The following is a 26978-nucleotide window of genomic DNA, read 5'->3' on the forward strand; positions in this document are numbered from 1 at the left end:
TTGTTCTTATTTATAATCATGGAATTCTCTTTGGCATATTTTTCCAGGGCATGAAGGGAGCGCTGAAGGCCGATTTGTGTCTGGTCAAAAATGATTGTCATTTGCGTAAGCCATCATAACCACTTTTACGCCATTTATAGTAGGTGGAAAATTTCTTGTGTCCAGTAAGGCTCGGTCCATATCTGCCGTATATAGATTGTACAGGGTAGGACCCAATGCGCATCCCTGTTTCATCCCCTCCAAGGTTGCGATGAATTTTGTCAGTATGCCCTCTTGACTTAGGCGGACAGACACTTTGGTGTTTTTGTATAGCTCCAGTATAAAGCATAGAAGCACTGGTTCAATGCCCCAGACCTTCAGTTTGAGCCACAGTCTACTTCTAGACACCAAGTCAAAGGCGTTAGAAAAGTCCACATAGCAGCAGTATAATATAGTTTTATCTTTTGGACGTATTGCTCTCAGAAAATTGCAGAGCAGTGATGTTAGTTTGTCGTTCCGTATTTCTTCCTAAAACCGGTTTGAAATAGGCTAAATATGTTCTTGTTTTCTGCCAATGTATTCAATGTTTTCAGTAGGACTCCTGCAAAGATTTTTTGACTCGCGTCCATCATTGCCAGCAGTCTGTAGTTGGATGTTATTAGTCTGCCCTCTTATTTTAATATTAGCACCAATATAGCTTTTCTCCAGCTCTCAGGTATTTGGCCAGACATCACTATTTCCCCAAAGTGCCGTACAAGTATTCCCGCCCATAGATTGACATCTGCTTTGTATACCAAGTTTGGGATGACGTCTGGCCCTGGTGCTCGGTAGGCTTTTGATTTTGTTATGAGTCTTTCTAGCGTTGTTTCTGAAAACTCTTCTTCCAGTTTGACTTTTAAGGATGCATCAAACGTGTTCCAATCTGTTTTTACTTCTCCTCCTGATTTTGAGAGTAGCCGATCCTTTGGTGAATAAAGCTCTTGGATATGTTTTACCCATCCTTCCTCTGATATAGGATTTAAGTCAATCTTAGATGTCAGGTTTTTTAAACTGTTGTAATTACGCCAGAATGTTGCCTTGTTGTCCTGTTTTAGCCATATAAACGGGTTGTTCCAGTTCACCGTCCTGATGGAGTACTTGTGTGTGTTTTGCCAATTTCTTTATTTTGTGGCAGGTTTTTTGTAAGAGACGTTTTGGACTCTAGTGTTAGGGCAGAATTACGTTTCAAAGCTGCCTTATCGTTTCGATATTTTTTCATTGTTTTGTGTATGATTGGGTCAAATAATTTATGTGCTTGCTTCTGGCTGTTATGGTACCTTCCTTGGGTGTTTTTTTAGGTAAGGTGGTACAATCTGTTTTGTTATCTCTTTCAGGTTCCAATCCCCTATTTTATACAGGGAGTTCAGTTTTCCTTCGTTAGTTCTTATAACTTCATTTAGCATTTTGATGGCTTTGTGTGACCATCTCAATCTATTTCCAATGTTATTTGTGATAACCTGTGCACATTTTTGCTGTTCTTCCTGACTACTGTTTTACATCGATGTCCAGCATAAAATTCCATGGTCGCTAACTCCACTGTGGATTACCTTTATCTGGCTACTTATTTCCCACGTAGCCCTGTTCATAACTACGTAATCTATTACAGAGGAGGTATCCCATTTGTCCATGTATACATTGGTGCCATCTCCATACTGGATTGCGTTTTTCTGGGACCTAATCAAAGAATCCAAATAGTGTTTGCCAGCTTTGTTTTTGTCCCACTTTTGAGGTATTTGTCTCGTGCAGCAATCGTTTATTGAAATCGCCTGCAAGGATAATACCCCCAGAGGTAGTCTTTTCTATCCAGCTCGTTATGACCTCTGTGATTACCCCTTGGACCAGTTTAGTCAGTAGACCACCAGGAGGGTTGTAGATGTTTATAATTAATGTGTTATCCTCCGATTACTTACTGGAGGGTTGCAGTACGCCTATTAGCACCTTGGGACTTCCTAAATCAATCCCTATTGGTCTAGTGAGATTTGAGTTCGGCCTACAGTCCCTGGGTTCAGTGGTAAGATGTCAATATTTTAGTTTTTTCAGGAAATGTATGGAATTTCCTAATTACAACCCAACGCCATTTGACATACTTGAAGGAAAGGAAAGCACTTTTGAAGGGCGTGTCAATAGAATAGTGGAGTCATGGAAGCAAAGGTGTACAGAAATTTTAGAGTTGTGTTGAAAAGGAATTTAGTAGTAACGAAATTCATGAGGGAAATTTTAGAGTTGTAATGTAATGGATGAAACTAATTGGATCTAGTCCTGAAGAGAAATGGGGAGGGATGTGTGGGATGAGATATGACTTTTTAATTTTGTATTCAAGAGAAGTTGGAATTTGATGAATTGCGATTGTAAAAGGTTTGTAATAAATCAAACAACAACAAAATAAAAAAAACTATAGTAGGCCATGCTTTTTAATTGGAACTCTTCCGTTTTTCATCTATGTGACACACTGCTGTCTATCTGCAATATATTATGAGCTGTCTCATGTCCGGCTCTGCCCCTCAACTGCCCAGGCACCTCTTGTACCTCAACCTTATTACCTCGCTCGCCCAAACCCTTCCATCCCTACCATTAAACAAGAATCAGTGGGATACCCCAATCCTTAGGACAAAAGCTCTTTTTCCTGGTCTGTTGCAAGTTACAGGGATGCCCCCTATACAGTCACAGGCTTTATTCAGTGTCCATAAGGAAATCCCATGCATTGCACATAAAATGACTAGGTGTTAACAGTGAAGCCTTGGAGGGACGAAAGCAAAACGCCTAATTGTAATGTTAAGTGGTTGCCAAAAATGGTTCTTAGCCTAGGGCATGTACCTGTCTGTGCACTTTCTTTGGTTGTTGACAGTCCGTTTCCCCTGCAATAAGAGGAGGTTTTCATACTGGTTTCATTCAAGAACTTGTAATTATGCTTATCCCGTTTTAAATTAATGAGCACAAGTCTCATAAATCGCATAATGAATTGTGCATTGCTTGGAATAAATTGCAAGCTCTGCACTATTCTTCTATGCATCATACTGTGCTGCACAGTTGCTCTTTGTTTTCCCTAGGTCAGAAAATAGCTGAATGACAAGGTAGTGCTGTCCTTCTGTTTTGGAGACTCGGGGCCTCGTTTACTAAAATGTGTTTAATGGGACTTTCCCCTTTCAAAAACATTTTTGTAAATCAAGCCACTCGGCGTCTCCTCAAATCCCAATATCCAATGCATCTGACGCAACCACTCCTTCCAGCAAATGGAGCCAACCACATGCTGTTCTTAACCTGTGCCAGTTCCCTTGGGATTTGGGAAATGCTTCCATCTGCGTTGTTCGCTTTGATGGAGCCTCCCCATGGCCCATCTTTCTGCACACACGAGTGCAAAGCCTTGGTCTTGGGCACGTGGCTGTCCTCTGCAGCTTGGATGGACGGACCTCCCCCTTCTTGGTCTTATGCAATACTTGATCTCCAAAGTGATGGCTTTATGGGAAGCTGACGATGGATTCATGCTTCTCCTTTCGTTGCTTATTTTCATTTCTGTGTTTTTTTCTTTTTTTCAGAGGAGTTTGTTCTGGCAGCCCAAAAATTTGGTCAGGTTACACCCATGGAAGTTGACATCTTGTTCCAGTTAGCAGATTTATATGAGCCACGTGGGTGAGTAGAAAATTCCCTTCTTTAAATTGTGGTGCAAGAATGTGAAAATGCATCCCAGAAATGCAGGCACCGAAGCACTGCCGCAATTCTGTGCGTTTCCAGCGAGTGGAGGAAACTGTGTTAATGTGTTGCTTCTTCTTCTCCCCCTCCCCCCGTCCCCCAGGCGGATGACGTTATCCGACATCGACAGGATAGCCCCTCTGGAAGAGGGGGCCCTTCCGTACAATCTCGCAGAGGCCCAAAGACAGGTAACCAATATATTGACAAGTACCCGTGAAAACAAATAAGACATTTTTTACCCAGTGTGGAACTTGCACCCTGTAAACCATTGCTGCGTTATGTTTTTTGCACCCATAGTCTCTAAAAACAATGACATTACGGACATGAACATATTCGCTCTTCTAAAACTGAACAATAACGTTACCTTTTTAACCCGTGTTTCCAATATAGTCGTTTTAAACCCATCCAAGTTCGTTGTCCGTCAAAGAAGGTGTTCCCGTGTGTTCTGCAAGTCGTTTCAAAAGATGGATATTCTGGTCTCTATGTTAAGCCGTTCTTTCCTCTGTCGCCCTGTGAACACATAATCATTTTCTGCATTATAAAAGCTAAATTTCCCGATATTATTGTAATGCAGGCTGTTGAGCTCATAAAAATACCTCATTTAGCTTATAGCACCAATATAACATTGCAAAACCAGCTATGGCTGGTTACCATAGCTGTACCCACAACTTTCCAGGAATCCTACCCTGCATTGATACATTCATGGTTTGATGTGTGACCTGAAAACTTTCATGACTTCACAGGATGTCTGCCAACATCTGGAAGAGTTTCACAATCCAGTGAGACAGAAAAATAATTTAAAGGGAAAGTTTTAGAAATTATCGAATTGTGGGAGATGAACTTTAAAGAAGTCAAGTGTTTGCATCTAAACAACAAAAGCAGCATGGAAATGGACTATTGCCAAACAGGGTGGGTCTACCTCAAGGGATTATTAGCTAACCTCAAAATGGTGAGCAAGTGTCAAAAAGACAAGAAGTGCCAGTGAAATGCTGTTCTATGTTTTGAGACTTCCAACGATTAGGATTTACAGTTCTTGCCAGAAGCCACAACATATACACACTGAAATCCAAGAGGGGGAAAAAAGAAAAACATGTTACTGCTACACGCCTGGACTCTTAAAAAAAAAGGCATACTTACTCACATCAAACTGACTCCATCTCTCCCACCATTTCAGAGCTTCGCACTGTCTACTGCCTCCTTCCCCACTATTTTAAGACTCCTTTGCTCCCTCACAGTTTGTGCTCTGTCAAGCCCATGCATATGAGCTTTTGTCTTAGGTAGCTCCTGGAATTGGGTGCTGGAGAACCTTGCCAGTAAAGCTGAGGCTAGATAGTTCTTAGCTAGATTTCAAGCTTGCATAAGCATGACCCTCTCTTCCGTGTCATGGGTAATTGCTTGAAAGCAATGGTGACTGGTGAGTTTTCAAACAGTGTGTAATTATCCCCAACATTGGATTGAATCAACTAGAACAATCTCGTTTTGTGGGATCTGTATGTGATTTCAATCTGGCACTTCACCTAAGTCAATGCCTAGCGTGGGATGCACAACTGTTACACCAGGGGGCGCGTGAGCAGGGCTGCCTGAGCCTGCGTCGCCTCAATCAGGCTGAATTATTTTATAGATAAAGCAATTTAAATTGCAATTCTGCAATTGCAATCTTCCCGCTTCCGTTCCTGTTTCTTACCTTCTGGGGCCCCTCTGGCTGCATTCCCAGCGAAAATCGGATCCTCTTTCTTCGACATCGGCTCGATCCTCGGGACGACCTCCTCCTGCTCTTCCAGCAGGCCGGCCATGAGGGGACCCTTCCCGCCTTGAAGACTTCTTGGACTTTTTTGGCGGCAGTCATTCCCTCCAGCCTCGCGCTCCGGTGCCAGCAGCAACCCCTGGATCCTCCACCCGCCTGTGCAACCGGCCGTCCACGAAGCCAGCATCGGACCGGCGTCTGGGTCTCTCCCTCCACCAGCCTCGGATTCTGGCGCGGCTGCAGTTCCGGGTCTGGGCCTTTTGCTTCCTCACTCTAAGCCCCAGTGGACGGAGAGGGTCAGCGGTTCCGGGGCTGCGGTCGCCCCCGCCCACCACTGCGCACCAGGTACCGGCGGCAACCCCCGGGTTCTCCACGCGCCCTGTGCTGCCCCCGGCGCACCTCTCCCTGGCCGGAGGTCCAGAAGCAGCTGCCACGGATTCTGGTGCGGCTGCAGTTCCGGGTCTGGGCCCACTGCTTCCTCACTGAGCCCCAGCGGACGGCGAGGGTCAGCGGCCTCAGCCTGAGCTCCAGTTCGGCTTTCTCCCGCTTTGTCAGGCCGGCCCTGCGGGACCCCTCCCGCCTCGCTCTCTTCTAAGGCGGCAGTCATCCCCGCTCACCACTGCACACCTGACGCCAGGGACAATCCCCTTGACCCTCCATCCCCCCCCTGCAACCACCAGAGCACCACCACTGGACACCTGACGCCAGGGACTATCCCCTTGACCCTCCATCCGCCCTCTGCAGCCATCGGAGCACCACTCCTGGGTCACAGCCACCTACCTAGCCAGCACCTAATCCAACTTTGGATCTCTCCTGACCACTGGGCTCCTCTTCAGCACACGGGGTCCCGACCCCTCTCTTCCATACAAGGAGTCCCGGTGATTAACCAACATCGCCGCTTTGTGAGCCTCTTCTGCACCACACAGGATCTGGCCAAGCCTGTATCCATCCGCTGTGCTGGCTCCAGAGTCCAGATATCATCGAGGCAAATCTGTGTGTCCATTCTGCGGCTTCGGTGCACTCTGTCTATTCACCAGCCCCTCTCACCCACTCTGCCAGAGTTGGATCTTCCAGGAATCTCCATCTGTCTCCGCCCTATTCCTGGGCTGAGACGAGGCAGCACTGTGCATCCCTTCCGCAGCTCTGAAGTACTCCGTGGATCAGTCTTCGGATCCCATGGGACCTCCCCCTGCATCTCCTCCTGGGTCCTCCACCTTCCAACCCCACTGTGATTCTGAGGCGCCTCCTCAACGGTCCCTTCTCCACTGCACTGAGCTCTGGCGAAACTCCAGCCGCACCTGGATCCAGCTACAGGTCCTCCTGAGTGGTGGAATGAACTGCGGCCCTGCGTTGTGGTAACAACCTTCATTCTGCTCTCATACCAACCACCGCAGTCTGCTGGTCTCCCCCTATCATCACTTCGCATACCTACTCCTATCTATCTCTGGGCGCTGGCTGGACTTCTCTCTGCATCGGCCCTTTTACCACCTTATAACCTGTTGGCTCATACTCTGGTACAGCGGCCCTAAACTGCTACTTTCCTTCTCGCCTCAGACAGCAGTTTTTCTACAATCACGCCCTTGAGTGCTTACTCCTTTTGAACAAATTGGCTCCTGCCGGTAAACTTTCAGCACTAGACCTGTGACCTCCTACTACAATTCAGAACTTCCTCCCCATCTTCCTGCCTCAAACACCTGGTCTCCTCCAATCTCAGTCAAGCGAACTTGCACCTTCTGACTCTTTTAGCCCTTCCCGGCTGTCTCATACCACTGACTTGAGTCCACCTTTGTGCCATCTTCACTTGGACTCCCCAACTTGTTTACCCATTACCTACTCCCCATAACCATATGCGATCCGTCATTTCTTCCTTCCACCTCTCCCCCTACCCCCTTGCCCTCTACTCCTCTCCCTTCTCCTCTCCTCGCTCCTCCTGATGCCTAGCCCCCTCCACTATCCTCTCCCCCGCTCTCCTAGCCACCTTCCTTCCCTTTCTCACCTTCTCTATCCTCCCACTTCCAACCATGCTGCCCTCATCAATACTGCTCTCTGGAACGCCAGATCCATCTGTAATAAAACCGCGGCGACACTTGATCTATTCTTTCGTCTTAACCTTCATTTCCTCTGCCTAACTGAAACCTGGATTCCCCCTCATAATACCTCTGTCCCAGCTTCCCTAACGACTTCTTCCTCCTCTTTCCTCCATACTCCACGCCCCTCTGGCCGCGGTGGAGGTGTTGCTCTCCTGTATAACCCCAAATACACCTCCTACTCCTCATCCCCATCTCTTCCCTCCTTCCCTTCCTTTGAATTCCTCTACAAATCATTCTCCTCTCCCCACCCTATTTCCTTCCTGATCATCTATCGTCCCCCTGGCCCTCTCTCCTCCTTCTTCGAAGACCTAGATCACCTCCTCTCACTTATTTCTCCCTCCAACTCCCCTCTAACTGTTCTTGGCAACTTTAACATCCATCTTCCTTCTCCCCCCCAATCTTCTCCCCTCTTCTCTATCCTTGACTCCTACCTCCTCTCCCCCCTTCCTTCCTCCCCTACTCACTCCTCTGGTTCCACTCTTGACCGCCTCTTCAACTCCTCCTATCCCTCCTCCCCTGTCTCCTCTCTCCCTGTCTATCTCTCTGACCACGCATTACTCTCGTTCTCCCTTTCTCCTCGCTCTTCTTCCACTATTAATAATCCCTCAGTTCCAATCTACTCACGTTGTGACCTGCGTGATTTTGACACTACCCTCTTCTCTGACACCTGCTCTTCGTCTCTTCCATCTCACCATGACTTTGTACTACTCTCTCCTGATGATGCTCTCTCTTCCCTCTCATCTTCCATCTCTACTGCCCTTGACCATCTCTATCCCCTTTCTCTCTTCCGCCCCTCTCAGAAACCTCCTCAACCCTGGCTTACCTCCCATCTTCGTTCTATGCGGCCCCTTCTCAGGCGCCTTGAAAGACTTTGGCTCAAAACTCCCTCGCTCTCTAATCAAACCTCCTACTTCTCCTACCATGCACTTTACAACTCTTGCCTTGCTACGGCCAAATCCACCTACTACTCTAACCTTCTACAGTCTCAAGCCTCACAACCTCGTCGGATTTTTCAAACTCTTTCCTGACCCCTCATCTAATTCCACACTTTCTCCCTCTGACTTCGCCAACTACTTTTCCTCCAAAATCATCACACTCAGACAAAAAATTAACCCCCTCTCTGACTCCCCCTCTTCTCCTGCCCCTCTCCTCCTTCTTCCAGCATGTCTGTTTTCTCATCTGTTTCCCCTTCCGAAGTATCCTCCCTTCTATCCAAAGCCCACCCCACAGCCGCCCCCTCTGACCCTCTCCCCTCCGTTCTCATCCCAAAAATTTACCCTCTTCTTATCCCTTACCTTACCACTTTCTTCAACTCCTGCCTCTCCTCATCTATCTTTCCCTCTGCTTTCAAACATGCAAAAATCATTCCTATTCTTAAGAAACCCTCTGCTGATCCACTGCTCACTGCCAGCTACAGACCTCTCTCTTTTCTGCCTTTCCTTTCTAAACTCCTTGAACGCCTCGCCTACTCTCAGCTCTCTTCCTTTGTCTCGTGTTCCTCTCTCTTTCCTCCTTTCCAATCTGGCTTCCGTCCCAAACATTCCACTGAAACTGCTCTCACCTCGATTCTCAACTCGCTCCTCTCTGCTCGCCATGCAAAGCAATCCTCCATACTTATTCTCCTTGATCTCTCTGCCGCCTTTGACACTGTCGATCATCCTCTCCTGCTCCACACTCTCTCCTCCTTCGGGTTCAAAGGCTCTGTTCTAAAATGTCTCTCCTCTTACCTTTCCTCTCGTTCCTTTGCTGTTTCATGGGGAGGCCAGACCTCTCCTTCCTTCCCTCTGATTTACGGTGTTCCTCAAGGCTCTGTACTTGGCCCTTTCCTCTTCTCTCTCTATACCTCCCTCATTGCCCCTGTCATCTCCTCCTTCGGCATCACCCATCATTTCTATGCGGATGACACCCAACTCTTTCTTTCTTTCTTTCTCCTACTTCACACCTGACCTCCACCTTAAACTCTCCTCTTGTCTCACAGCCATCAAGAACTGGATGTCCTCACGCTTTCTCTCACTTAACACGGATAAAACTGAAGTCCTTTTCTTCCCCGCTAGCTCTCTACCCCTCCCTCTCCTCACCCGTTCATCCACTTTCCTCCTTCCAATCTCCCTATCTCCACTCATGCTCGCAACCTAGGTGTTCTTTTTGACTCTTCTCTCACCTTCTCGCAACACATTTCGCTCACCTCCCGCTCCTGCAGATACCACCTTTACAATATTCGCAAAATCCGTCCCTCCCTCACATTCCATGCTACCAAGCTCCTAATCTCCTCACTCATCTTTTCCTGCCTCTTCTACTGTTCCTCTATAATTTTCGGTCTTCCCTCATCTCAGCTTGCCCCTCTTAAATCTATACACCACTCTGCCATTCGAACCCTCTGTCTCCTTACCTCCCGTGACTCCATTTCCTCTTCACTCTCTCGACTAGGCTGGCTACCTTTCCACCTACAACTAAAATTCCACTTTCTCTGCCTTGTTTTCAAATCCCTTCATGGTCTTGCCCCTCCTTATCTCTCCTCCCTTCTCTCCTTCTACTCCCCCTCTCGCTCCCTTTGTTCTGCTGACCACTTCCTGCTCTCTGTACCTCCTTCCCTTGCACTTCCTCCCGGTTCCGCTCTTTCCAACTTCTTGCTCCTCTGCATTGTGAAAGGAAGCGCCCCCAATTTCAGCACGATCCTCCCCGCAATGAGAGACAATAAGGGACTCTCCCGTAGTGGGAATAAGACCAAGACAGAGTGCGGGTGAGCGTAAGTGGGAGTTTATCCAAAGAATAGGGCATGCAAAGAACTCTGCAACCTCCGAGAGCGCTCTGTCTGACAATAGCAAAGACAGGCGTATTTCTAATACAAAAAACGTCATCAGAACCTACACACTATAGGGGGCACAAGTTAATTGGGATTGGGTGGCGTCGACTAACTATAGGTGTTGCTGCAGCGTGGTTGGTCTTGGCGTGAGGACGTCACTGGTCAGCCTCGTGGGTTGGGTTGGGCCTGGCAGGCCAGCTTGAGGTCATCCGAGCGGTGTTGGTATGCTGGGGCAGCCTGTGACAAAGATGAATACCTTTCCTGACTCGTTTGCCCTAGGCCATGCACACTGCAGTTATTCAAGAAACGACATCTAAGTTCATCAATAAATCGCTCAGCAGTTTGTCTTATAAAATAAACGCAACACATGAGGAATGCACCTCGTGAGAGGTCCGGTGGTTGTCGGTTGGGGTGAGATTTACCTGTGTTCTATTGACCGGTATTTTAGGTCGAGGGGCTGGGCTCTGGGGCCTGAGCCGAATGATACATGTCTGTCTGCCGCGTTAGAAGTTATTATATAAATGGGTCTCTGTGTCTTGTCCCAGTGATGGGGGTCGTCTTTGCACGGGGTCATGATTCTTGGGGTGGTCTAGGGGGGGTTGTGGAATTTACGAGAGGGTGCTGGTAGATCAGTGGATTCAAACGTGGGTTTATTACCGTGCTGTAAATAACACAGGTGGCGGGCTGTGGCCTTGGGTGCGGTACCGGGCCTCTGACTCTCTGAAGCGGCTCCAGCTTGGTTGGGGGAGGTGAGGGAGCGCGGCACAGGCCTTAGCTTCTTTATCTGGCAGGCTTGGTAGGGTGGGAGGGAGAATGGCCTTGCATATATTCACAAAGGTTTTTTCCTCGTGCGTTGCTAACTTTTGAATGCAGAACTTTTATAATGTTCCGCCTTATTTTGATGTTATTTAAACACACATATATATTTCAATTTCGTTACACATTTCTTTAATACAGTCGGTCCGAGTACCTTTTCGTTACCTAACATTATATTTACTACATGGTGTGATTATTTTATGTACATTAGACGTTACACGAGGTAGTTCTAGGTTATGGCCTACAGAAATTGATGCTCGCTGCTTTAGGTGATTAAGAAAACATATATGAGTTCAGGTTTCTACATAAAATTGTAAGAACACTTATACAGATAAAGGCTATACATTTGGTCGACATCTTTCTCTGTGGTTATAGCAGCACTAGTCCAGACCTGGGGTGGTATCATGTAATGTTACATCTTTATGGTTTATTCACAGTTTACAGGATCTGTTTAACCAGAGGTAGTTCGTTAATACCAATACTTGAATTATTTTCTACTTTCTTCAGATAGTGATGCTTCAGCTTTTTTCCCGTCACCCCGGCCTCGCGGACCAGGTCATGCGGGGTGCAATATTACATTGTGAACGATAAAATGTTACAGTGTTAGCATCTCGGGTTAGCTCATACCCGACTTTCTCATGGGAACGCGCTCGCAGCGGATCTACCAGGGCTACTGCGGCGGCGGAGATGCATGAAAGGCCCTCCAAAGGTGGGGGCCTCGTTACAGTGTGCTGAACTCACGCCATGTTTGCTAAACAAGATGGCTTCTAGGCCTAACTGAATTTTGGTATATGCAGGGAACGGATACGTGTGGGCAATGTCGTCGGCGGGTGACCCCTCCTCCACCTGGGCCCGGGTGGCATGAGGGGACGGCCACCGAGTCATGGTCCTCACCTGGGGAGAAGGCTGCAGGTGAGGAGGGCCTCGCGGCCAGTCCTCCCCTACAATTGGAACTCTCTCCCCCTCTCAATCCGCTCTTCCACTACCCTCATCTCATTTCGCACTTCCCTTAAATCCTTCCTCCTCCATTCCCCACCTTGAAGCCCCCCTGCCCTCTCTACTTCCCCCGTCTTTCCCCTCTTCTAATCCCTCCCCTCCCTTTCCACCTTCCATTTTCTATCTTACACTCTCTCCCTTCCTTCTACTCTCACTCAATCCTTCCCCGCCCCTCCCTTCACTCTCCTGTTTGCACTCCACTTCTCCCCCCTCTGTCAATTGCTCTTTGCACTGTTTTGTTGGTGAATGATTCAAGTTGCCACTTTGCTCACATTATTTGTTGTTATTACTCTGTATTTTGTTGTTCCACTGTACTGCGCCTTGGTGTAAAGTGCTCTATAAATAAATAAATAAATCAATCAACTGAAACCCTTAATTATTTGTGTCTATAAATTATTTTATTCTGAACGATATACCACTTATACCACCCCCCTCTCTTTGAATCCCCCCCGGTCACACTGAACCAGGAAGCAGGCTGGTTTGCAAAGTTAACATATTTATTTATGGATTTCACAATATAGATCACACTATTTTTAATTGTTATACAATAAGCACCAATGGGGTGATGTCGCACTAAACAATCTAATCACAAGGAGTAATGAAGGGAAAAATAAGGCAGCACAGAAATAATACTTTTGTGTGGGTTCAATCAAATGGCAATGTAATTACTATTTCCCCCTGCACACTCTTCAATCCCCCCAAAATGCAATATAAAGAGATAGGAGAGAGAACAGGTTTCAGGAATACAGAATTCAACAAAATATATCAATGCCAATTTTCCCCCAGCAAACGCGAGAGAAAAAGAGAATTGATTGGCAAACTTGTCAAAAATGGTTTTAAAGTTGGCTTTGCATGAATGGGTAAAACACTGAAAATGGTTTTAATTTACTGAAATTGTTGAAATACTAATGGGAGCCACTTTGTATGGGTTCAGACAAACACTAGCAAGGAATTAAGAGTAAACAGCAATGGGAAAACTTAATTTTGAGGTCAGGTGCAATGAAAAGATATTTTACACATTATAGATTTTAGCCAAATGAAAAATTTGCGGCAGACTTTTCCACGCGCAGTAAGCGTGATTGTGGAAAAACTATAAGGTTATGGATGTTTTCGTGGAGGTTGTTTTTTTCAGAAAGAGGCAAAATTGTAAAACCAGGATGCACTTTTAAAATACAAACAGGGTTCTTTACACTAGGGATGGACTATGAAGATACAAACTACTCGACAGCACAACCACCATACCACAACGTCTCTGAATGGTTTTTGCCCGCCGAGACGCTTGCCTTCTTCAGAAAATATATATCAGCGCAAAGATGATTTTAACACTATTATTACAGAAGGACTATAGGATAAGAGAGAGTGTTCAGGCAAGACAAAAAGGATTTCTAACAATACAGTTCTGGATTTAAGCTAGATTTCATTTGGATAGCGATGACTATGGACAGTACATAGGCTAATGACAATCCTATACTATGGATAGTCACTACCAATGTTTTGAATGGAACCGTCAGGGATTCTGGTCAAAGATTTCTGGGACAGACTGCTGGGCACACCGGACTGGTCTGGTTCAGCGATCAGCAAGGCGCTCTGGACACCGCACCGCACGGCAGGACTGGACAGCAAGGCGCTTTGGTCTACACTGCACAGCACGACTGGACTGGATCTGTAATGGCTCTCTGGTCTGCCGGGACCAGACTGGGTTCAATCTGCCCATCTGGTTTTGAAGATAATTGTTTGGCAGGCAAGCAGTTACAACACAGCCTGGCTGCTTCTTTTGGTTTCCCCTTTAAGTTGAGGGATGGGTTCCGGAAGTTAGGCCCAGCTGAAAGTGGTTCAGCTATGCTCTGAGCCTTTCTACTTGCAAAGTTTCTGTAGTCTGGAACAAGGAGTATGGATGGATCTCCTTCAAAGTGCTTGCCAAATTCGGGATGGTGAGTGGATCAGTGTGTTTTTCTAGGTCCTAAACTGTCTCTATTTATGTGTTTGATAAAGGGGTGGGTATGCTGAATTATCCTAAGCGGAAGCCCTAGGTAGTCTATCGGCTAAAGTCTGCTCTCTCCCTTGATTGGAGGAGAAAACAGAGTGTCATCATGATGATGTGGTTTATGTGGCAAAACATCCTCCCCTTTGCCTTTTGCGCATCTATTTTTCATACAATACATGTTTACATGTGTACAATCGTTATACCAATAACATACATAGGTCACATATTTTGTGGGCAAACCCTCTTCCAATCCTCGTTGCGGTGGGATCTTGGGTCTGGATTTGACAAATGTTCTCACTTTTTTTCCGGGACATAACATCCGATTTGTCCACAATTTTGTACATGTGTGCATGATATCGGGGCATAATCATATGAAGTTTCATGCTTCTGACACAAATACAATTGCTACAAAACCAGGATTTTCACTGTGCCTTCCCTGAACATCGTACAGATTTCTGGCTCTTCTTAAAATGTGCACAAAAGAATCACATTAACAATGCTATTCTACAATTTTTACAAATTCACACAGTCCTTTATTAGTCTTTTTTTTCCAAAAATATGCTTTCTGTGCTTTGTGAATCCACAAATGGTTGTCTGTCCCCGCCACCTAGGCTCTCTGGCAGGTCTGAAACAATCTGCCCCCTTCCTTCTGGGAGAGGCCACTTTGACACTTTACAATCTGCATATCCTCTCAGCCAAGGAAGATTCATTGTCTGTCCCAGGAGCAGCCCAAGTGCCCCTCCCCTCTTAATCAACACCTGAATGTGAGTTCCTGGTCCAGAGAGCAGAAGGGAGGTGCCTTGCCCAGTGGGGGAATTGCTTTGTAATTTTGACTTGCATCAGGCTTACTTTAAAAGTCAGTTTGTTACATTTTTCTTTGTTGAAAATAAACTCACAATGTTAAAAACAGACAACTAGAACACTAATTCCAGTCTCTAAACCATGGAGATTAAATAGTTGCAACCTAAATCACTTTTGATAACAGGTCACTTAATTTATAGATATTTGATTTCAGTTGCACAAGTTTAAGCTTTTAATGCAACTAATGACAGCTGTAATAAAGGCGGCCGCTGGTACTGTGCCTATATTTTGACAGATTTTCACTGGCAAGCACACTTTTTACTGTGGATATTTTGATGATAGATTCTGCTTTTCCTGACATTGTGTGTTCATAATGATTCATTAAATGAAGTGGTGGGTAACACCCAGCAAAGATATTGGATGTTTTGTGGTGTTTTGGTCCGGTATTTTGTATTTTCAGCAACCAAGAAAAGGGGATTTAAGAGCAATTTCTGGGTTTCCTTCAATAAAACACTGCCTTTCCTGCAGTGTTCATTTTTCCTTGGTAGGCAGCCCAGTAACTTGTTCCAGCAGTGAGGTCTCCTTTCCACTACTGACAACAGGCAAAGTAGATTTGGCAGCCATCTTTTCCGGTTTCAAAGCGCAATTTTCATAGGTTTTGGCATAGGGCTTTTGCAGCCATTTTTGATGATTCTTTCACCCTCAGCACACAGGGATGTCGCAGGGCAGAGCCTAGTGGGTTAAAACATCCCACAGATTATCCCCAAGATATTTTTTTAAGTGAGTCGGATACATTTAATAAAAAGCCATATGCTCCGCAGTCAGTTCAGAAAGGGACCACGTTAGATATTGCAGTACTGCCAATCCCAGAACTGAAACCGTGCACTTACATTTCTTTGTAACAAGTCAAATACTTGGAGATTATAATATTTTTGGGGGTTGCGGGGGAAAAGTAAAGTTATACAAATAAAACATTTTTTAAAAAGGAAAGGGCCCTGCGGTGCTGGTTCTCTTTTATGTGTGTGAAGGGAACCGGCGTTGCAGGGGGATAGCGGAGGCAGTGGCAAGTAAGGGGGTGGGGGAGCGGGTGGTCCGAAATGTCCGTGAGAGACAAAATCGAATGTTTTGATCAAAAAAAGAACTTTCGTTTTTTACTCCCTGGGACATTCGCATTCGATCATTTCTCAGTAATCTTTTCACTTCCCCATTCATTAACAATATTGACCTATAGGAGGCACACCATACTGGTGGCTTGCCAGGTTTGATAAGAACCACTATGCATGCTTTCTTCAGATCTTCTGGCAATATACCGTCCCTCCTACACTGCAGGAATAGCCGGTGGAGTGGCCCAACCACCACCTCTCCCAGTCTGTTCCAGACCTCCACTGGGAAGCCAATATGACCCAGGGACTTCCCGTACTGCATTTGGGCGATTGCTGCCGTTATTTCTTCTGAAATCTCTGCTTCTAGCCCCTCCTGCTGCCGTACTGACTACTGTGGGAGAACCGCTGTATCCGTTAATTCCAACTCACCGTTCCCTGGTCTGCATGATGGGGCACTGTGTAGGAACTCGTAGTAACCCGCAAACTCCTGTGCTGTGTCCACATTCCTCATTAAAGCCTCTCCAGTGTCACTCTGCAGGGCTTGCATATATCCGCTGCCTCTTTCCCTTCACTCCAGCCACGCTAGCATCTTACCCGCCTTATCCCTGGCTTCATGAAATTGGCTTTGCGTGTGCCAGTGTGCCTGTTTCGCGTTGTCTAATTCTACATTCCAGAGTGTTTCATGGGCTGTCCGCAACTTAAGCTGTTCCTCTAAGGACTCAAAGGCAACCTAGTCCTCCTCTGCTCTCTCTGAGGCCGCTTCAGCCTCCTCTAGCGCATGTTGCTTCTGCCGTGCTGCGACAAGTGAGATCGCCTCCCCCTGGGAACCGTTTTATATCCCTCCCAGTCTTTGATGGGACTGTCCGCTGATCACTCATTAACCGAGAAGTATCCCTTTGTGGTGTGCGCTGATGCCTCAGTAAATTCAGGGAAGCCCAGATAGTACGAGTTCAGCCTCTTTGTGGATGTGGGTGACTCATGCCTGCTCTTGAGCGTAAGAAGTTATGGAGAATGGTCTGAAATCCCATGGGTCGAAATGTTCTTGAGAGCAGCCTATGGCTATTGCCCTGTCAGAGAAGTAAAAGAACCCATCCCGTCCTCTCCAGCATGCAAGGATCTCCAAGTGTCCAACCAGCCCATTTCCCTAGCCAAAGAACATCATTTGGTGGGGTGCTCTGGATCCCTACTGCCAATATAAGATCCGTCTAGGCCCATGTCCATCACATCATTGAGATCTCCACCCAGGATCCATCTCTCTGCCTCCCTGAGCATTATAAGCTTCTGGAGATCATTAAGCAGATCCTGCGTGACACTGCCACAATTCCCCATGTGGCACCACACAATTCCCCCTCGGATCAACACAAACCATCCACAAGGTCTGGCACCTGTCGACCACTGTTCATCTATCCTCTCCTCAGTCCATGGTCCCGTCAATGTCCTCTGGGGACGTCTGGTCATGTGAGTATAGCGGGGTGGACAAAGGGACTGGTTCTGTCCCTGGTTACTGCGTCTCCTCCCGCAGCGTGCGGGCCGTTGTCAGCTGAATGTTTGTTTCATACCACTCCCATGACCTCATGTGGTGTGCTAAAGAGGCGTGCCCCATGGTATACTTTCAAGCGGGAAGGGAATAAGAGGGCGTATTTGAGGATGCTGGAGAGTGGCTTACGTTTGATACTCAAAGGACTGTTGTGCTCGCTGCATCTCCCTTCTGTACTCTGGGAAGAAATCAATACGGGAGCTGTTGCATGTAATCGGGCCAGTCGCCCTTTTAGAGAAGGGTGTCCCTATCTCTAAAATTCAAAAGCCTTGTGATGACAGTGCATGGTTGAGCTCCCGATCCAGGGCCTACCCATGGGCTCCTCGTGGGCCCTTTCTACAGAAAAGAAGTTGGAGAGTTTCTTCAGCGCCATAAGCTCTGCTAAACACTGCTCTAGAAAGAATTCAATGCTGGGTCCCTCCACTTTCTCTGGCAACCCCAGGATACAGAGGTTAATTCGCCTCATTCTCCCCTCTGTATCCTCCACTCTGCTCTCCAAAACCTTGAGTTTCTGGGATACCACAGTTAATTGTTTCTCCATCTTCTTTATAGCATCCTTCATATCTGATATCTGCCGATCTGCATCTCCAACCCTCGAAGACAACTTGCAGACGTCCTGCCGCAAAAAGGAGACCTCTCAAGCCAGCCTGTCAATCTTTTCTTCCACCGAGGACCAGGACTCAGCAATGGCCCCCATGATGTCGCTTAACGAGATGGGCGGGTCTTGGGACGGATTCTCGGTTTAGATGATGCCCTTTGTGTTGGGCTGCACAGCGGTGGGGTTGCTGACCGCAAATTGGTCGGTCTTGCTCTGCTGCAAGGCCTTTTTGCCTTTCTCTTTTGCCATGTTTTGGTGGGGGGAAATCCTCCCTGGCACGGTACTCCCCAGTCCCTCACCCACCCTCCAGTAGCGGCCTCCTGACGCACCGCTGCTTGTGTATGTCTCCCTGCACCTTTAGACCCACACTTAGGCTCCTCTCCACCCATAGGGAGCAGCTGTCGTCGTAGTGGAGCTTCTTTCACCCCCTGCCCGGCCCACTGCTGCCAGTTCTCCCATCCTGCCTCCAGTCCAGGCGAGGTTAACACTCCCTGTAGTATCCTTCCACCTCACTCTTGTTGGCCCTCAGGGGACTCCACCAATGCTGCCCTGACTTCTGTGTTATGATCCGCTGCTCCGCTCTTCCTAACCACTGAACACTGATATCTTCCCTTGGGACCGTGGTCTGCAAGGCCCTCACCTGAGTTCAGTATGTATGCCCCCACTAGGTGAGCCCTTATGCTCCAGAGGGACTCCCCGCTCACCATACAGACAGTGGGCCTGCCCCACAGAGAAATTACTGCCAGCCAAGGTGCCCCCCCCAGATTCACCCGCTGCCACTGGGGCCTCACTATCACCTGGGCGCGCCCACATTGTATATTGTATATATGTAGCCCCACCAGTGGTGTCACTGGACTCAGGGCCCCAGGTACACTCCGACCTCACCTCTGTCCACTGCAGACCTGTCCTGTTTGGTCCAGGGGACCAACCCGCTCAGGTGGCAGAAGGATCCTCTATTGTAGCGGTGCAGTGCAATACATGCTCGTCACGTGCTGCCCCATGTGCACCCTTGGGGCTGCTGCCGCCGAGATGTGCCAGAAAATGGAAGCAGCTTGTGCCACTTCTGTTTGCTGCTGGCCACTGGACTCGCCCTCTTGTGCATGCCCACAGACACCGGGGTGCTCTTCTGCAGAGTTGCTGCCTGCACTGCTGTTATGCACCATTGGGCTCTGGGTCTTCATTTTGTTCTGCGTGGAGAGTCCCTGCCACCAGTTACAGCTACCCCACTGCCTGGTCTCGGATGCCCGCGACCCGGCACCCGCTTCGCTGTTCTCCGGTGCCTACGTCCTGGCAACCGCTTCACTGTTGCTTGCACTTATGGCACCCGGGGGATGACCGCGACTACCGGCGGCTCCACCACGCTTCAGTCCCCAGACAATATGGCAGCCACTTCTCTGCGGCCTCATGTGGCTGCAACTCGACTTGTTTCTGCACTTTCCGACCTCGGTTCATGTCGGGAATGCTCCAGGTATGCTGGCACCTTCCCCAATGCAGTTATAGCACTTGTGCCAGCTTTCCAAGAACATTACTCAGAATATTCGATCAGGATGATTGTGGCACTCTCAGAGCGCTGGAGACCTGCGTCTTCATATGCTGCTGCATACCAGCGCCCCGTCCACTACTGTGTTTTGACTAACTGTTGTGTAACCATCCCGATAAAAGTATTGCTTATGAAGAAGAAATGCAATGTGATCCAAAAGTGGTTGTCCTTAAGAGAAAAGGATTTTGACTATGAACGTATGAAGTGAGCATCTATTTATTTGCCAAGCAGGACGTTTTAACAGTTGTCTCAAGAGTGAAGAACCTTTTTTGTTTAATGTTTTTTTGGGGTAACTGCATTAGTCAATTTGACAAGTGAAAGATATATTGGAACTGTTTATTCTATCCGGAGTGGAACTTGGCTAGTGAAAGGAACTTTGACTATTTGAAATATCCTGAATTGGTCCAGGGGAAGGGGATATAACCTTGATCACAAGAATTTCTGTTTATAACATTTGTGTTTGAACATACATGTTATTTTATGAAGTTTAAATCACCAAGTGATTCCTGTAGGTGTTTTTTTAATGTATTAGTGTCAGGGACAGTTAATTTATTGTATTACTTTAGCATTTGGAGAGAGCTCCCAGCGCGAGGGCATCTGTGCACTAGAATACATCAAGACATAATAAAAATACAGCAGTAAACATTTTTTTACAGGTATTTCAACATTGGATGTTTGTCTGGTGGCTGGTTACATGTGATCACCTTCAGACTCTGAGTACTAACACATACATGAGCAGTGGTGGATGAACAAGGTGATATACTTCGAGTTTATTGGTTTTGTGTGAACAGCCATGTCGAGGATTTTTCAGAAGGCCCAGAGGGAGCACTCTGATCTTAGTGCTAGTGGGAGTATATTCCAGTGCTTAGCTGCTGCCACTGGGAATCTGTGGTTGTCAGCCTTTTTTTGCTTGTATCTGGGGATGGAGAGGAGGTGGGAGTGGGCTGCCCTGGTGGGTCTAGTGGATTGAGAGTTGGAGAATTTGTTAGATAAGTATACAGGGGCTGCTTTAGCCGGACATTTGTGTGTTGGTGAGAGGGTTTTAAACACAAGTGGATTGTGGACAGTCAACCAATGGGCCATCCGCCTGGCAGCCAAGATGTGGTTTATTTTGGGATATTTAAGGCTGCTCTTAGGGAGTTGTTTTGTATAACTTGTTTATTGATGATGTGGGTGGTTGAGCCTGAAAGAGGGCATTGCAGTAGTAGATCTTAGAAAGAGTCAATGCTCTGACTATTGTGTTGCAGCTCTCGGAGGTGAGGAAGGGCCTGCATGTATTAATGAGTTTAGTTGTGAATGCTGTCACAAAAACGATGGCCTTCGTGTGTCTGGTTGGGGAGAGTGAGGAGTCTAGGTAGACCGCCAAGGTTTTTACTTCTTTGGAGACTAGGATGGGAGTTTCCATCTATGATGAGTGATGTATAGTCCTTATGTATTTGTATTTGTATTTTATTTATTTGTATTGCGCGCCTTGCCCAGAGGCTTGCGGGCGCATGTTTAGGGGAAGATACAGGTTACAGAAGGGAAGTTACGGGTTACAGAGGGGGTGATACAGTATACAATTACAGGTGATACTAACAGTGATAGTAACAACAATGTAGAGGTACCTGGTTACAGGAGAAGGTACAAGCTGTATGCAGTTACAAGTTACAGGATATATTTACAACAAGTCAGTTTACGTTACAACAGAATCGCCAGGGTGGCGAACCTATACACGTTAGGCAAATATGAGTGAAGGAGTCACAAGGTGCAGTCAGCCATGCAGAAAACAGCACTAGCAGCAGATGGATGCAGGGAGGGAGCCTGAGGTATCTTGTTCCAGTAACCAAAGTTTAGTTTTGGCTTTACAGGCGTGGCAGTGCGGAATGTTCCTTAGGGCATTGGGAAGTGAGTTCCAGAGCTAGGCAGCAAGGACCGGGAAACTCGACCCTCCAGCAGAGCGTAGTTTGAAGCTGGGGATGTCCAGTGTGTGAACCTGGGCGGATCTCAGTGGTCTGGTGGCTTTGTGTTGAGAGAAGCGTGATACTAGGTAGGCAGGAGCTGCGTTGTTCTGTGCCTTGTGGGTAAGCACAAGTGATTTGAGTGAAATGCGGTGAGAGATAGGTAACCACTGAATGTTGCGTCTAGTAGTGGAGATGTGATTCCGTCTAGGTATGTTGAGTGCTGCCCTTATGGCGTTGTTTTGCGTGATCTGGAGTTTGTCCAGGTTTCTTTGGCTGGTCCCAAGGTAGAGGGCGTTACAATAGTCGATTTTCGATAGGATGAGGGTTCTAGCAAGTGTCAGGCAATTGTCCGGAGTCAGGAATGGCCTGCAGGCTGTAATCAATTTACAAGTGTAGGAAGATGCAGAGACAACTGCATTAGTTTGTCGAGTGAGGGACAGGGTGGAGTCCTGTAGTTTTAGTCGTGATTGAGTTCCTACGAGGAGTAGCTCTGTTTTCTCATTTAAGCATAGTCCATGTTGGGCCATCCAGGCTTGGGTGATTTGGTATATTTTGCCCAGTGCAATGGTGTCAGAGTTGTAATTGCCTGATATAGGCAAGAGGATTTGGGCATCATCCACGTAGTTTGTGTAGGAGACACCCTACTAGTCCAATAGGTCAAAAAAAAGGGCCTAGTGAAAATGTTATACAATGTTGGGGGGACGCAGGAGCCTTGGGGGACTAGTGCTGGTGGGGCTGCGGCGGTCTTGGAGAAGACCCTCATTGTTCAGTTGGACAGGAAGGATTCTATACAGGTTGTTGCTTAGGAGGAGAAGTGGGCTGCTGATGTGAGGTGTTGGCATAGTATTTTATGGTCCACTAAGTAGAAGTCCGCAGTGAGGTCCAGTAAGAGGAGTATGTCTAGATTTGCCTTGTCTATGATTTCATCCATTTGGACTTTGAGGTCCAGGAGTGCTGATTCAGTTCTGTGTCCTGGCCGGAAAACTAGATTGCCTCAGGCCAAGGAGGTTGTTGAATTCAAGATATATTTGGATTTGCAGATAAGTTGCTCTGTCTAGAATTTTGAGTAGGAAGGGCACTGTGGTAATGGGGAGGTAGTTTGTGGGAACATTAGGGTCTAACGTGGGCTTCTTCAAGAGTGGGAGGACCCATGCATCTTTGAGGTGGGTAGGGATGGTGCCTGAGGAGAATGAGTTGTTAATGAGAGATGCGATGAATGGGGCGAGTTCCACCTCACAGTCCTTAGTGACAGAGGTTGGCCAGATGCCACCTTTGCATTTGGATGGCTTCAGGCTTTCAAAGATTTTGGTGACTGAGTGGAACTGGAAAGGAGCAAGCGACAGTGTGAGTGAGGGGGTGTGAGGTGTGGCCAGTGTTTCTGTTTGTGACAGTTTATTCTTTTGTTCTCAATTTTGGTTTGGAGGAGGGCAATTTTATCCAGCAATATTGGTCATTTTCCTTTAGCCTTGGTTTGTTAGGCAGGGAAATCTTTGTCTGGCTAGGGGAAGATAGGCATTCACACTTTATTATTTAAATAAAATGCTGATTTGTGAGAACGCTGCATCTCCGTGTCTGCCTCGCATTTCTGACTCCTCACAATTATAACAAATTGTATTGTAGACATATGATCTGCTAATGCATGTAATTCATTTCCATCCTCAAGATTTGGATGGCAATGGTATAGAAAATATATGTACATAATGCAGGAAGATTTATGGAAATACTGTTGGTGGTATTTTTGTGGATCCAAATCTACTGCTGCCTTAAATGCAATATTCCTTTAACGTGGCAGCACCCCTCTGATTACCAGCAGTGGTAGTGATAAATACTTGAGGTAATCGAAGACAAAAGTCCTGCCAGGCCAGTAGTGATGGTCTACATTGGTTGCTAAATGGAATAATGTTTTCTCATAAACTGGGGAAGAGAATGCTGATTGCCTGTGCTGAGCCCTAATATCATCCTGAGTAGTAGTTTGTGGCCAATTTCTGGAAACCCCAAAAACCTGAACTCGATTGACCATTCTGTTTCTCTTATATGTATTATTGGATCTTAGTCGATAAAATACAATTTATGACGGCTGCCAATGGTCTTAATGTACTTCCCTCCTCACCTCCTTGCTCTCTCTGACCCACCCTTTCCCCTTTTATTTGCCCCCTTTCCTTTGTGGTGCCCTGGACCTGCTTGTGTAAGGCATGTTATATGTCACTTATAAATGTATGTAAGCAGCTTGGTGAGAGTACAGGTTTGCTGGTGGTGCGGTTGACCATCCCCTGAGAGAAATGCATGAAATGCAAGTGCCCCTGTAAGGAATATGGACACAGGACCAACATGAAGGAGTAAGGCCTTAATTATGGCACAAACAGGAGAACAAAGCACTGGAGAGACCTGCGGATGAAGATGGTCAAAGCCATCTGTTGTAATTCCTAGATCAAGCTAGGGCCTCCAGCCTCTATGAGAGAGTTGGGCATTTCTTAGGGTTTGCCTGTGTTATGCTGACCTCCCAGAGCTATTGGGGCTATTGGTGTTCTGCTGGCTTTCTCTCCCCAAAAATGAGTAATAAGGGGAGGCACCTTGTTGGTGTCCTGGGACAAGGTGGTTCATGTTATCTAAAGAAATCTCCAGCGAGTTGTGGGCTTGTTGTCAGTGAATAGTTCACATCACATGGTAGGAAAACATCACTTGCCAAGGGATCTGTGGGTCTGACTCTTGGTTGGTGGAAGCATGCAAAGATTATGGGAGATCAAATTATGTGGCATTGACAAATATGTTTGGGAGAATTCCATCTTGATGAATGTATCGTGAATCGAGGTCATTTTTTTCCAAATTTGTACCTTACATGATTATGATTAATACAAATCGAAATAGTTTTTGTTGTCACTAATAAACACATTAAAGGGAAGCATTGGGGAGGTGTTGTTGGCGATAGAGCTCAGATGTGTAAGCTCTGAGAGCTCCCACATGTACAGTCATGATCCTTATGATGTGGTCTGGCATCAGCTCCTAAATCCCTCTCCAAATCCTCCTTGTTCACCTGAAGCAATTGAGCACCATTGGACATGAAGAATGTGCAGGTGCAGCCTTGGACAAGGGTAAAGTGTGACAGACAAGTGGCACAAAACACCTGCCATTTGCTTTGCACTATTGGTGGTGAGCCACCAACAAAAAATGAGCCTATTGTCATTGTCCAAAAGGAAATCTGCGAATTCCAAATGGCATGCAGAAATGCAGTTAGTGGTGCATGGAGTCCCCGGAACAGGAACTGTATGCTGGGGCTTCCAGAGTTCCTGATGGTGATTCCTATAAGTCTTAACCCACAACACACCATCTGATCACCCTCCACCCAGGACACTGGGCCGATAGCTAGGTACCGGACACATAGCACTTAAGCTGGGTTGTACTGTACTGCTTAGTAGGTACACTGACCCTGTATACCAAGAGAAGGCACTGGAACATCAATACAACAGACATCATGGAGCGGTGGAGTCCTTGATACAGTCAGAACAGCATCAGGAGAATTTGGTTGAGTGCAGATGCTTGCTTCACTGTCCTTTCCCTCAAATATTACCAATGGTAGATGGGACAGCTCAGCCACAACTAAGGATATCCATGATCGATCCGTTCACCAGCATGATTAAGTTTCCAGAAAAGAGCACCAAAGCAAGCAACTTTCCTGGATCTGGCTGAGAATCACTCAAACACCATATCAGGTATTTTTGGTTAGCTATTTCAAGTCTCTACGCCTCTCTTGAAACCAATATAGAATGTATGAATGTGGGTGTATCACTGATATGACAAGATCACAGCCAAATCTCGGAGAGTGAGACAAGTAGATGGATGCATTGAAGATACGCATGGGAAGTGAAATCATTGGGTGCTGCCAAGTCTGACGAACTGCATGAAATTGCTCAAACACCGATTTGCCAAGCTCAAGAGCATGTCTCGAAGAAACAGCAACTTTGTGGTGAGACTGCCAGAGATGTGGTGAAGGGGGTATGAAAGACCTGATTAAAGATGCATTTCTGGAGGATATTTGAGCCATCAAGCATTCACAAGGAGTTAAACTGGAGTAATCTCATTGTGCTTTAATGATATTCCTGCCTTTAGGGAGGCCTATATGGGCCATCTTAATTTAAAATTACCCATAATGCAATAATCCCATCATCAAGGGCGTATCCACATTGTAACACTCAGCTGGTGAAACACCAATGGAAGTGCAGAAAACTCCAGAATGTCATCAATCAATCGGAGTGCACAGGACCATGCAGATCATTGAGCAGGATCCCATTTATGGGAGCTCTGCCACTAGATAGTGACAGGCAAACGTCCTGCAAGGTGAGAGCTATCAAGTCAGTGCCAGTGACGTCTACCAGCCTGATTAACTGGTCAGTAACACTGGAACACACTACCATGACCTTGAAAACCTGAGCAAAGTTACTAAAGATTCAGGGATACGTAGTAATTGAATGTTACTGTGATGTTAGTGGAGTATCACACTGCACACATTAGATTATAAGACTAGAGGGTTTGTTATACATGATTTGTTGACCACACTACCAGTTCATCTAATGAACCATGGAACTGATTTATGCCACAAATACAGAAATCCCTTTGCTGGGTGTCCAACATTGGGCCCTAATCAGGAACAGGTTGTGTGCTCAGCTCTTTAAGGGCCACATTTATGATTATGTAGTTGCAGTAGAAGAGGCTAAAACAAATGAGGCCGGACTTTCAAGGGTGCTCTCGGGGACGTTAGTTGGAGCCAGAGTTTGCATGGTCAATACCTATGCATCCTATGCAAAGTTCATCCCTGCAATACTAGGCACATGTGGTTATAGCAGAGGAGACCTAGTCATTTGGGGTTGGGACTTCAATTGTTTAATTGACTCAAAGGTTGATAGGTTCAGACCAATGCAGAGAACAAGCATAACCGCTCCCAAATCTCCAGCAATGTTCATTTATGATCTTGAGCTTTTCTAAATATAGAGCGTGAAAAATGCTATTTGTTGTGGCAACTGTCATACTCATACGTCCCGTCGACTTTCCTCCATTCTCATGGGCGTCCCCCAACATGTGGACGGTACCGTAACGTTTGGCAGCAAAAAATAGAGCTTCCCCATTAAATTTAGTATAGCACGCTGGCGTGGGAATGCCCCGCCGAGGGCCCTGCCCTCCGGCACCTCACCTTAGTCCCTTTTTCTGCACTGAGGATGTCGGACTTGGCAGCCAGCGCAGAGCTTTTTCTTTAGCTTCGCGCTTGCTTCTCGTTTTGTTTTTTCAATCTTATTTAACTGCCTCACCTTCCCCGGCACATGTCGGCT

At 46.7% G+C, this 26978-nt stretch overlaps 1 protein-coding gene across 2 annotated transcripts in view; it reads left to right on the plus strand.

Annotated features, from left to right (window-relative positions):
- SLC25A13 (solute carrier family 25 member 13) overlaps window positions 1-26978 on the plus strand; it is a 1524563-nt gene that overhangs the window by 893469 nt on the left and 604116 nt on the right. For both annotated transcript variants that reach the window (XM_069648547.1, XM_069648546.1), the window contains exons 8-9: window positions 3552-3645; window positions 3809-3893. In XM_069648547.1, coding sequence (XP_069504648.1) covers window positions 3552-3645; window positions 3809-3893 — 179 coding nt within the window. The remainder of the gene's footprint in view (window positions 1-3551; window positions 3646-3808; window positions 3894-26978) is intronic.

Source organism: Ambystoma mexicanum, chromosome 2q (assembly GCF_040938575.1).
Source record: "Ambystoma mexicanum isolate Mex_15411 chromosome 2q, UKY_AmexF1_1, whole genome shotgun sequence".
Classification (NCBI taxonomy): domain Eukaryota; kingdom Metazoa; phylum Chordata; class Amphibia; order Caudata; family Ambystomatidae; genus Ambystoma; species Ambystoma mexicanum.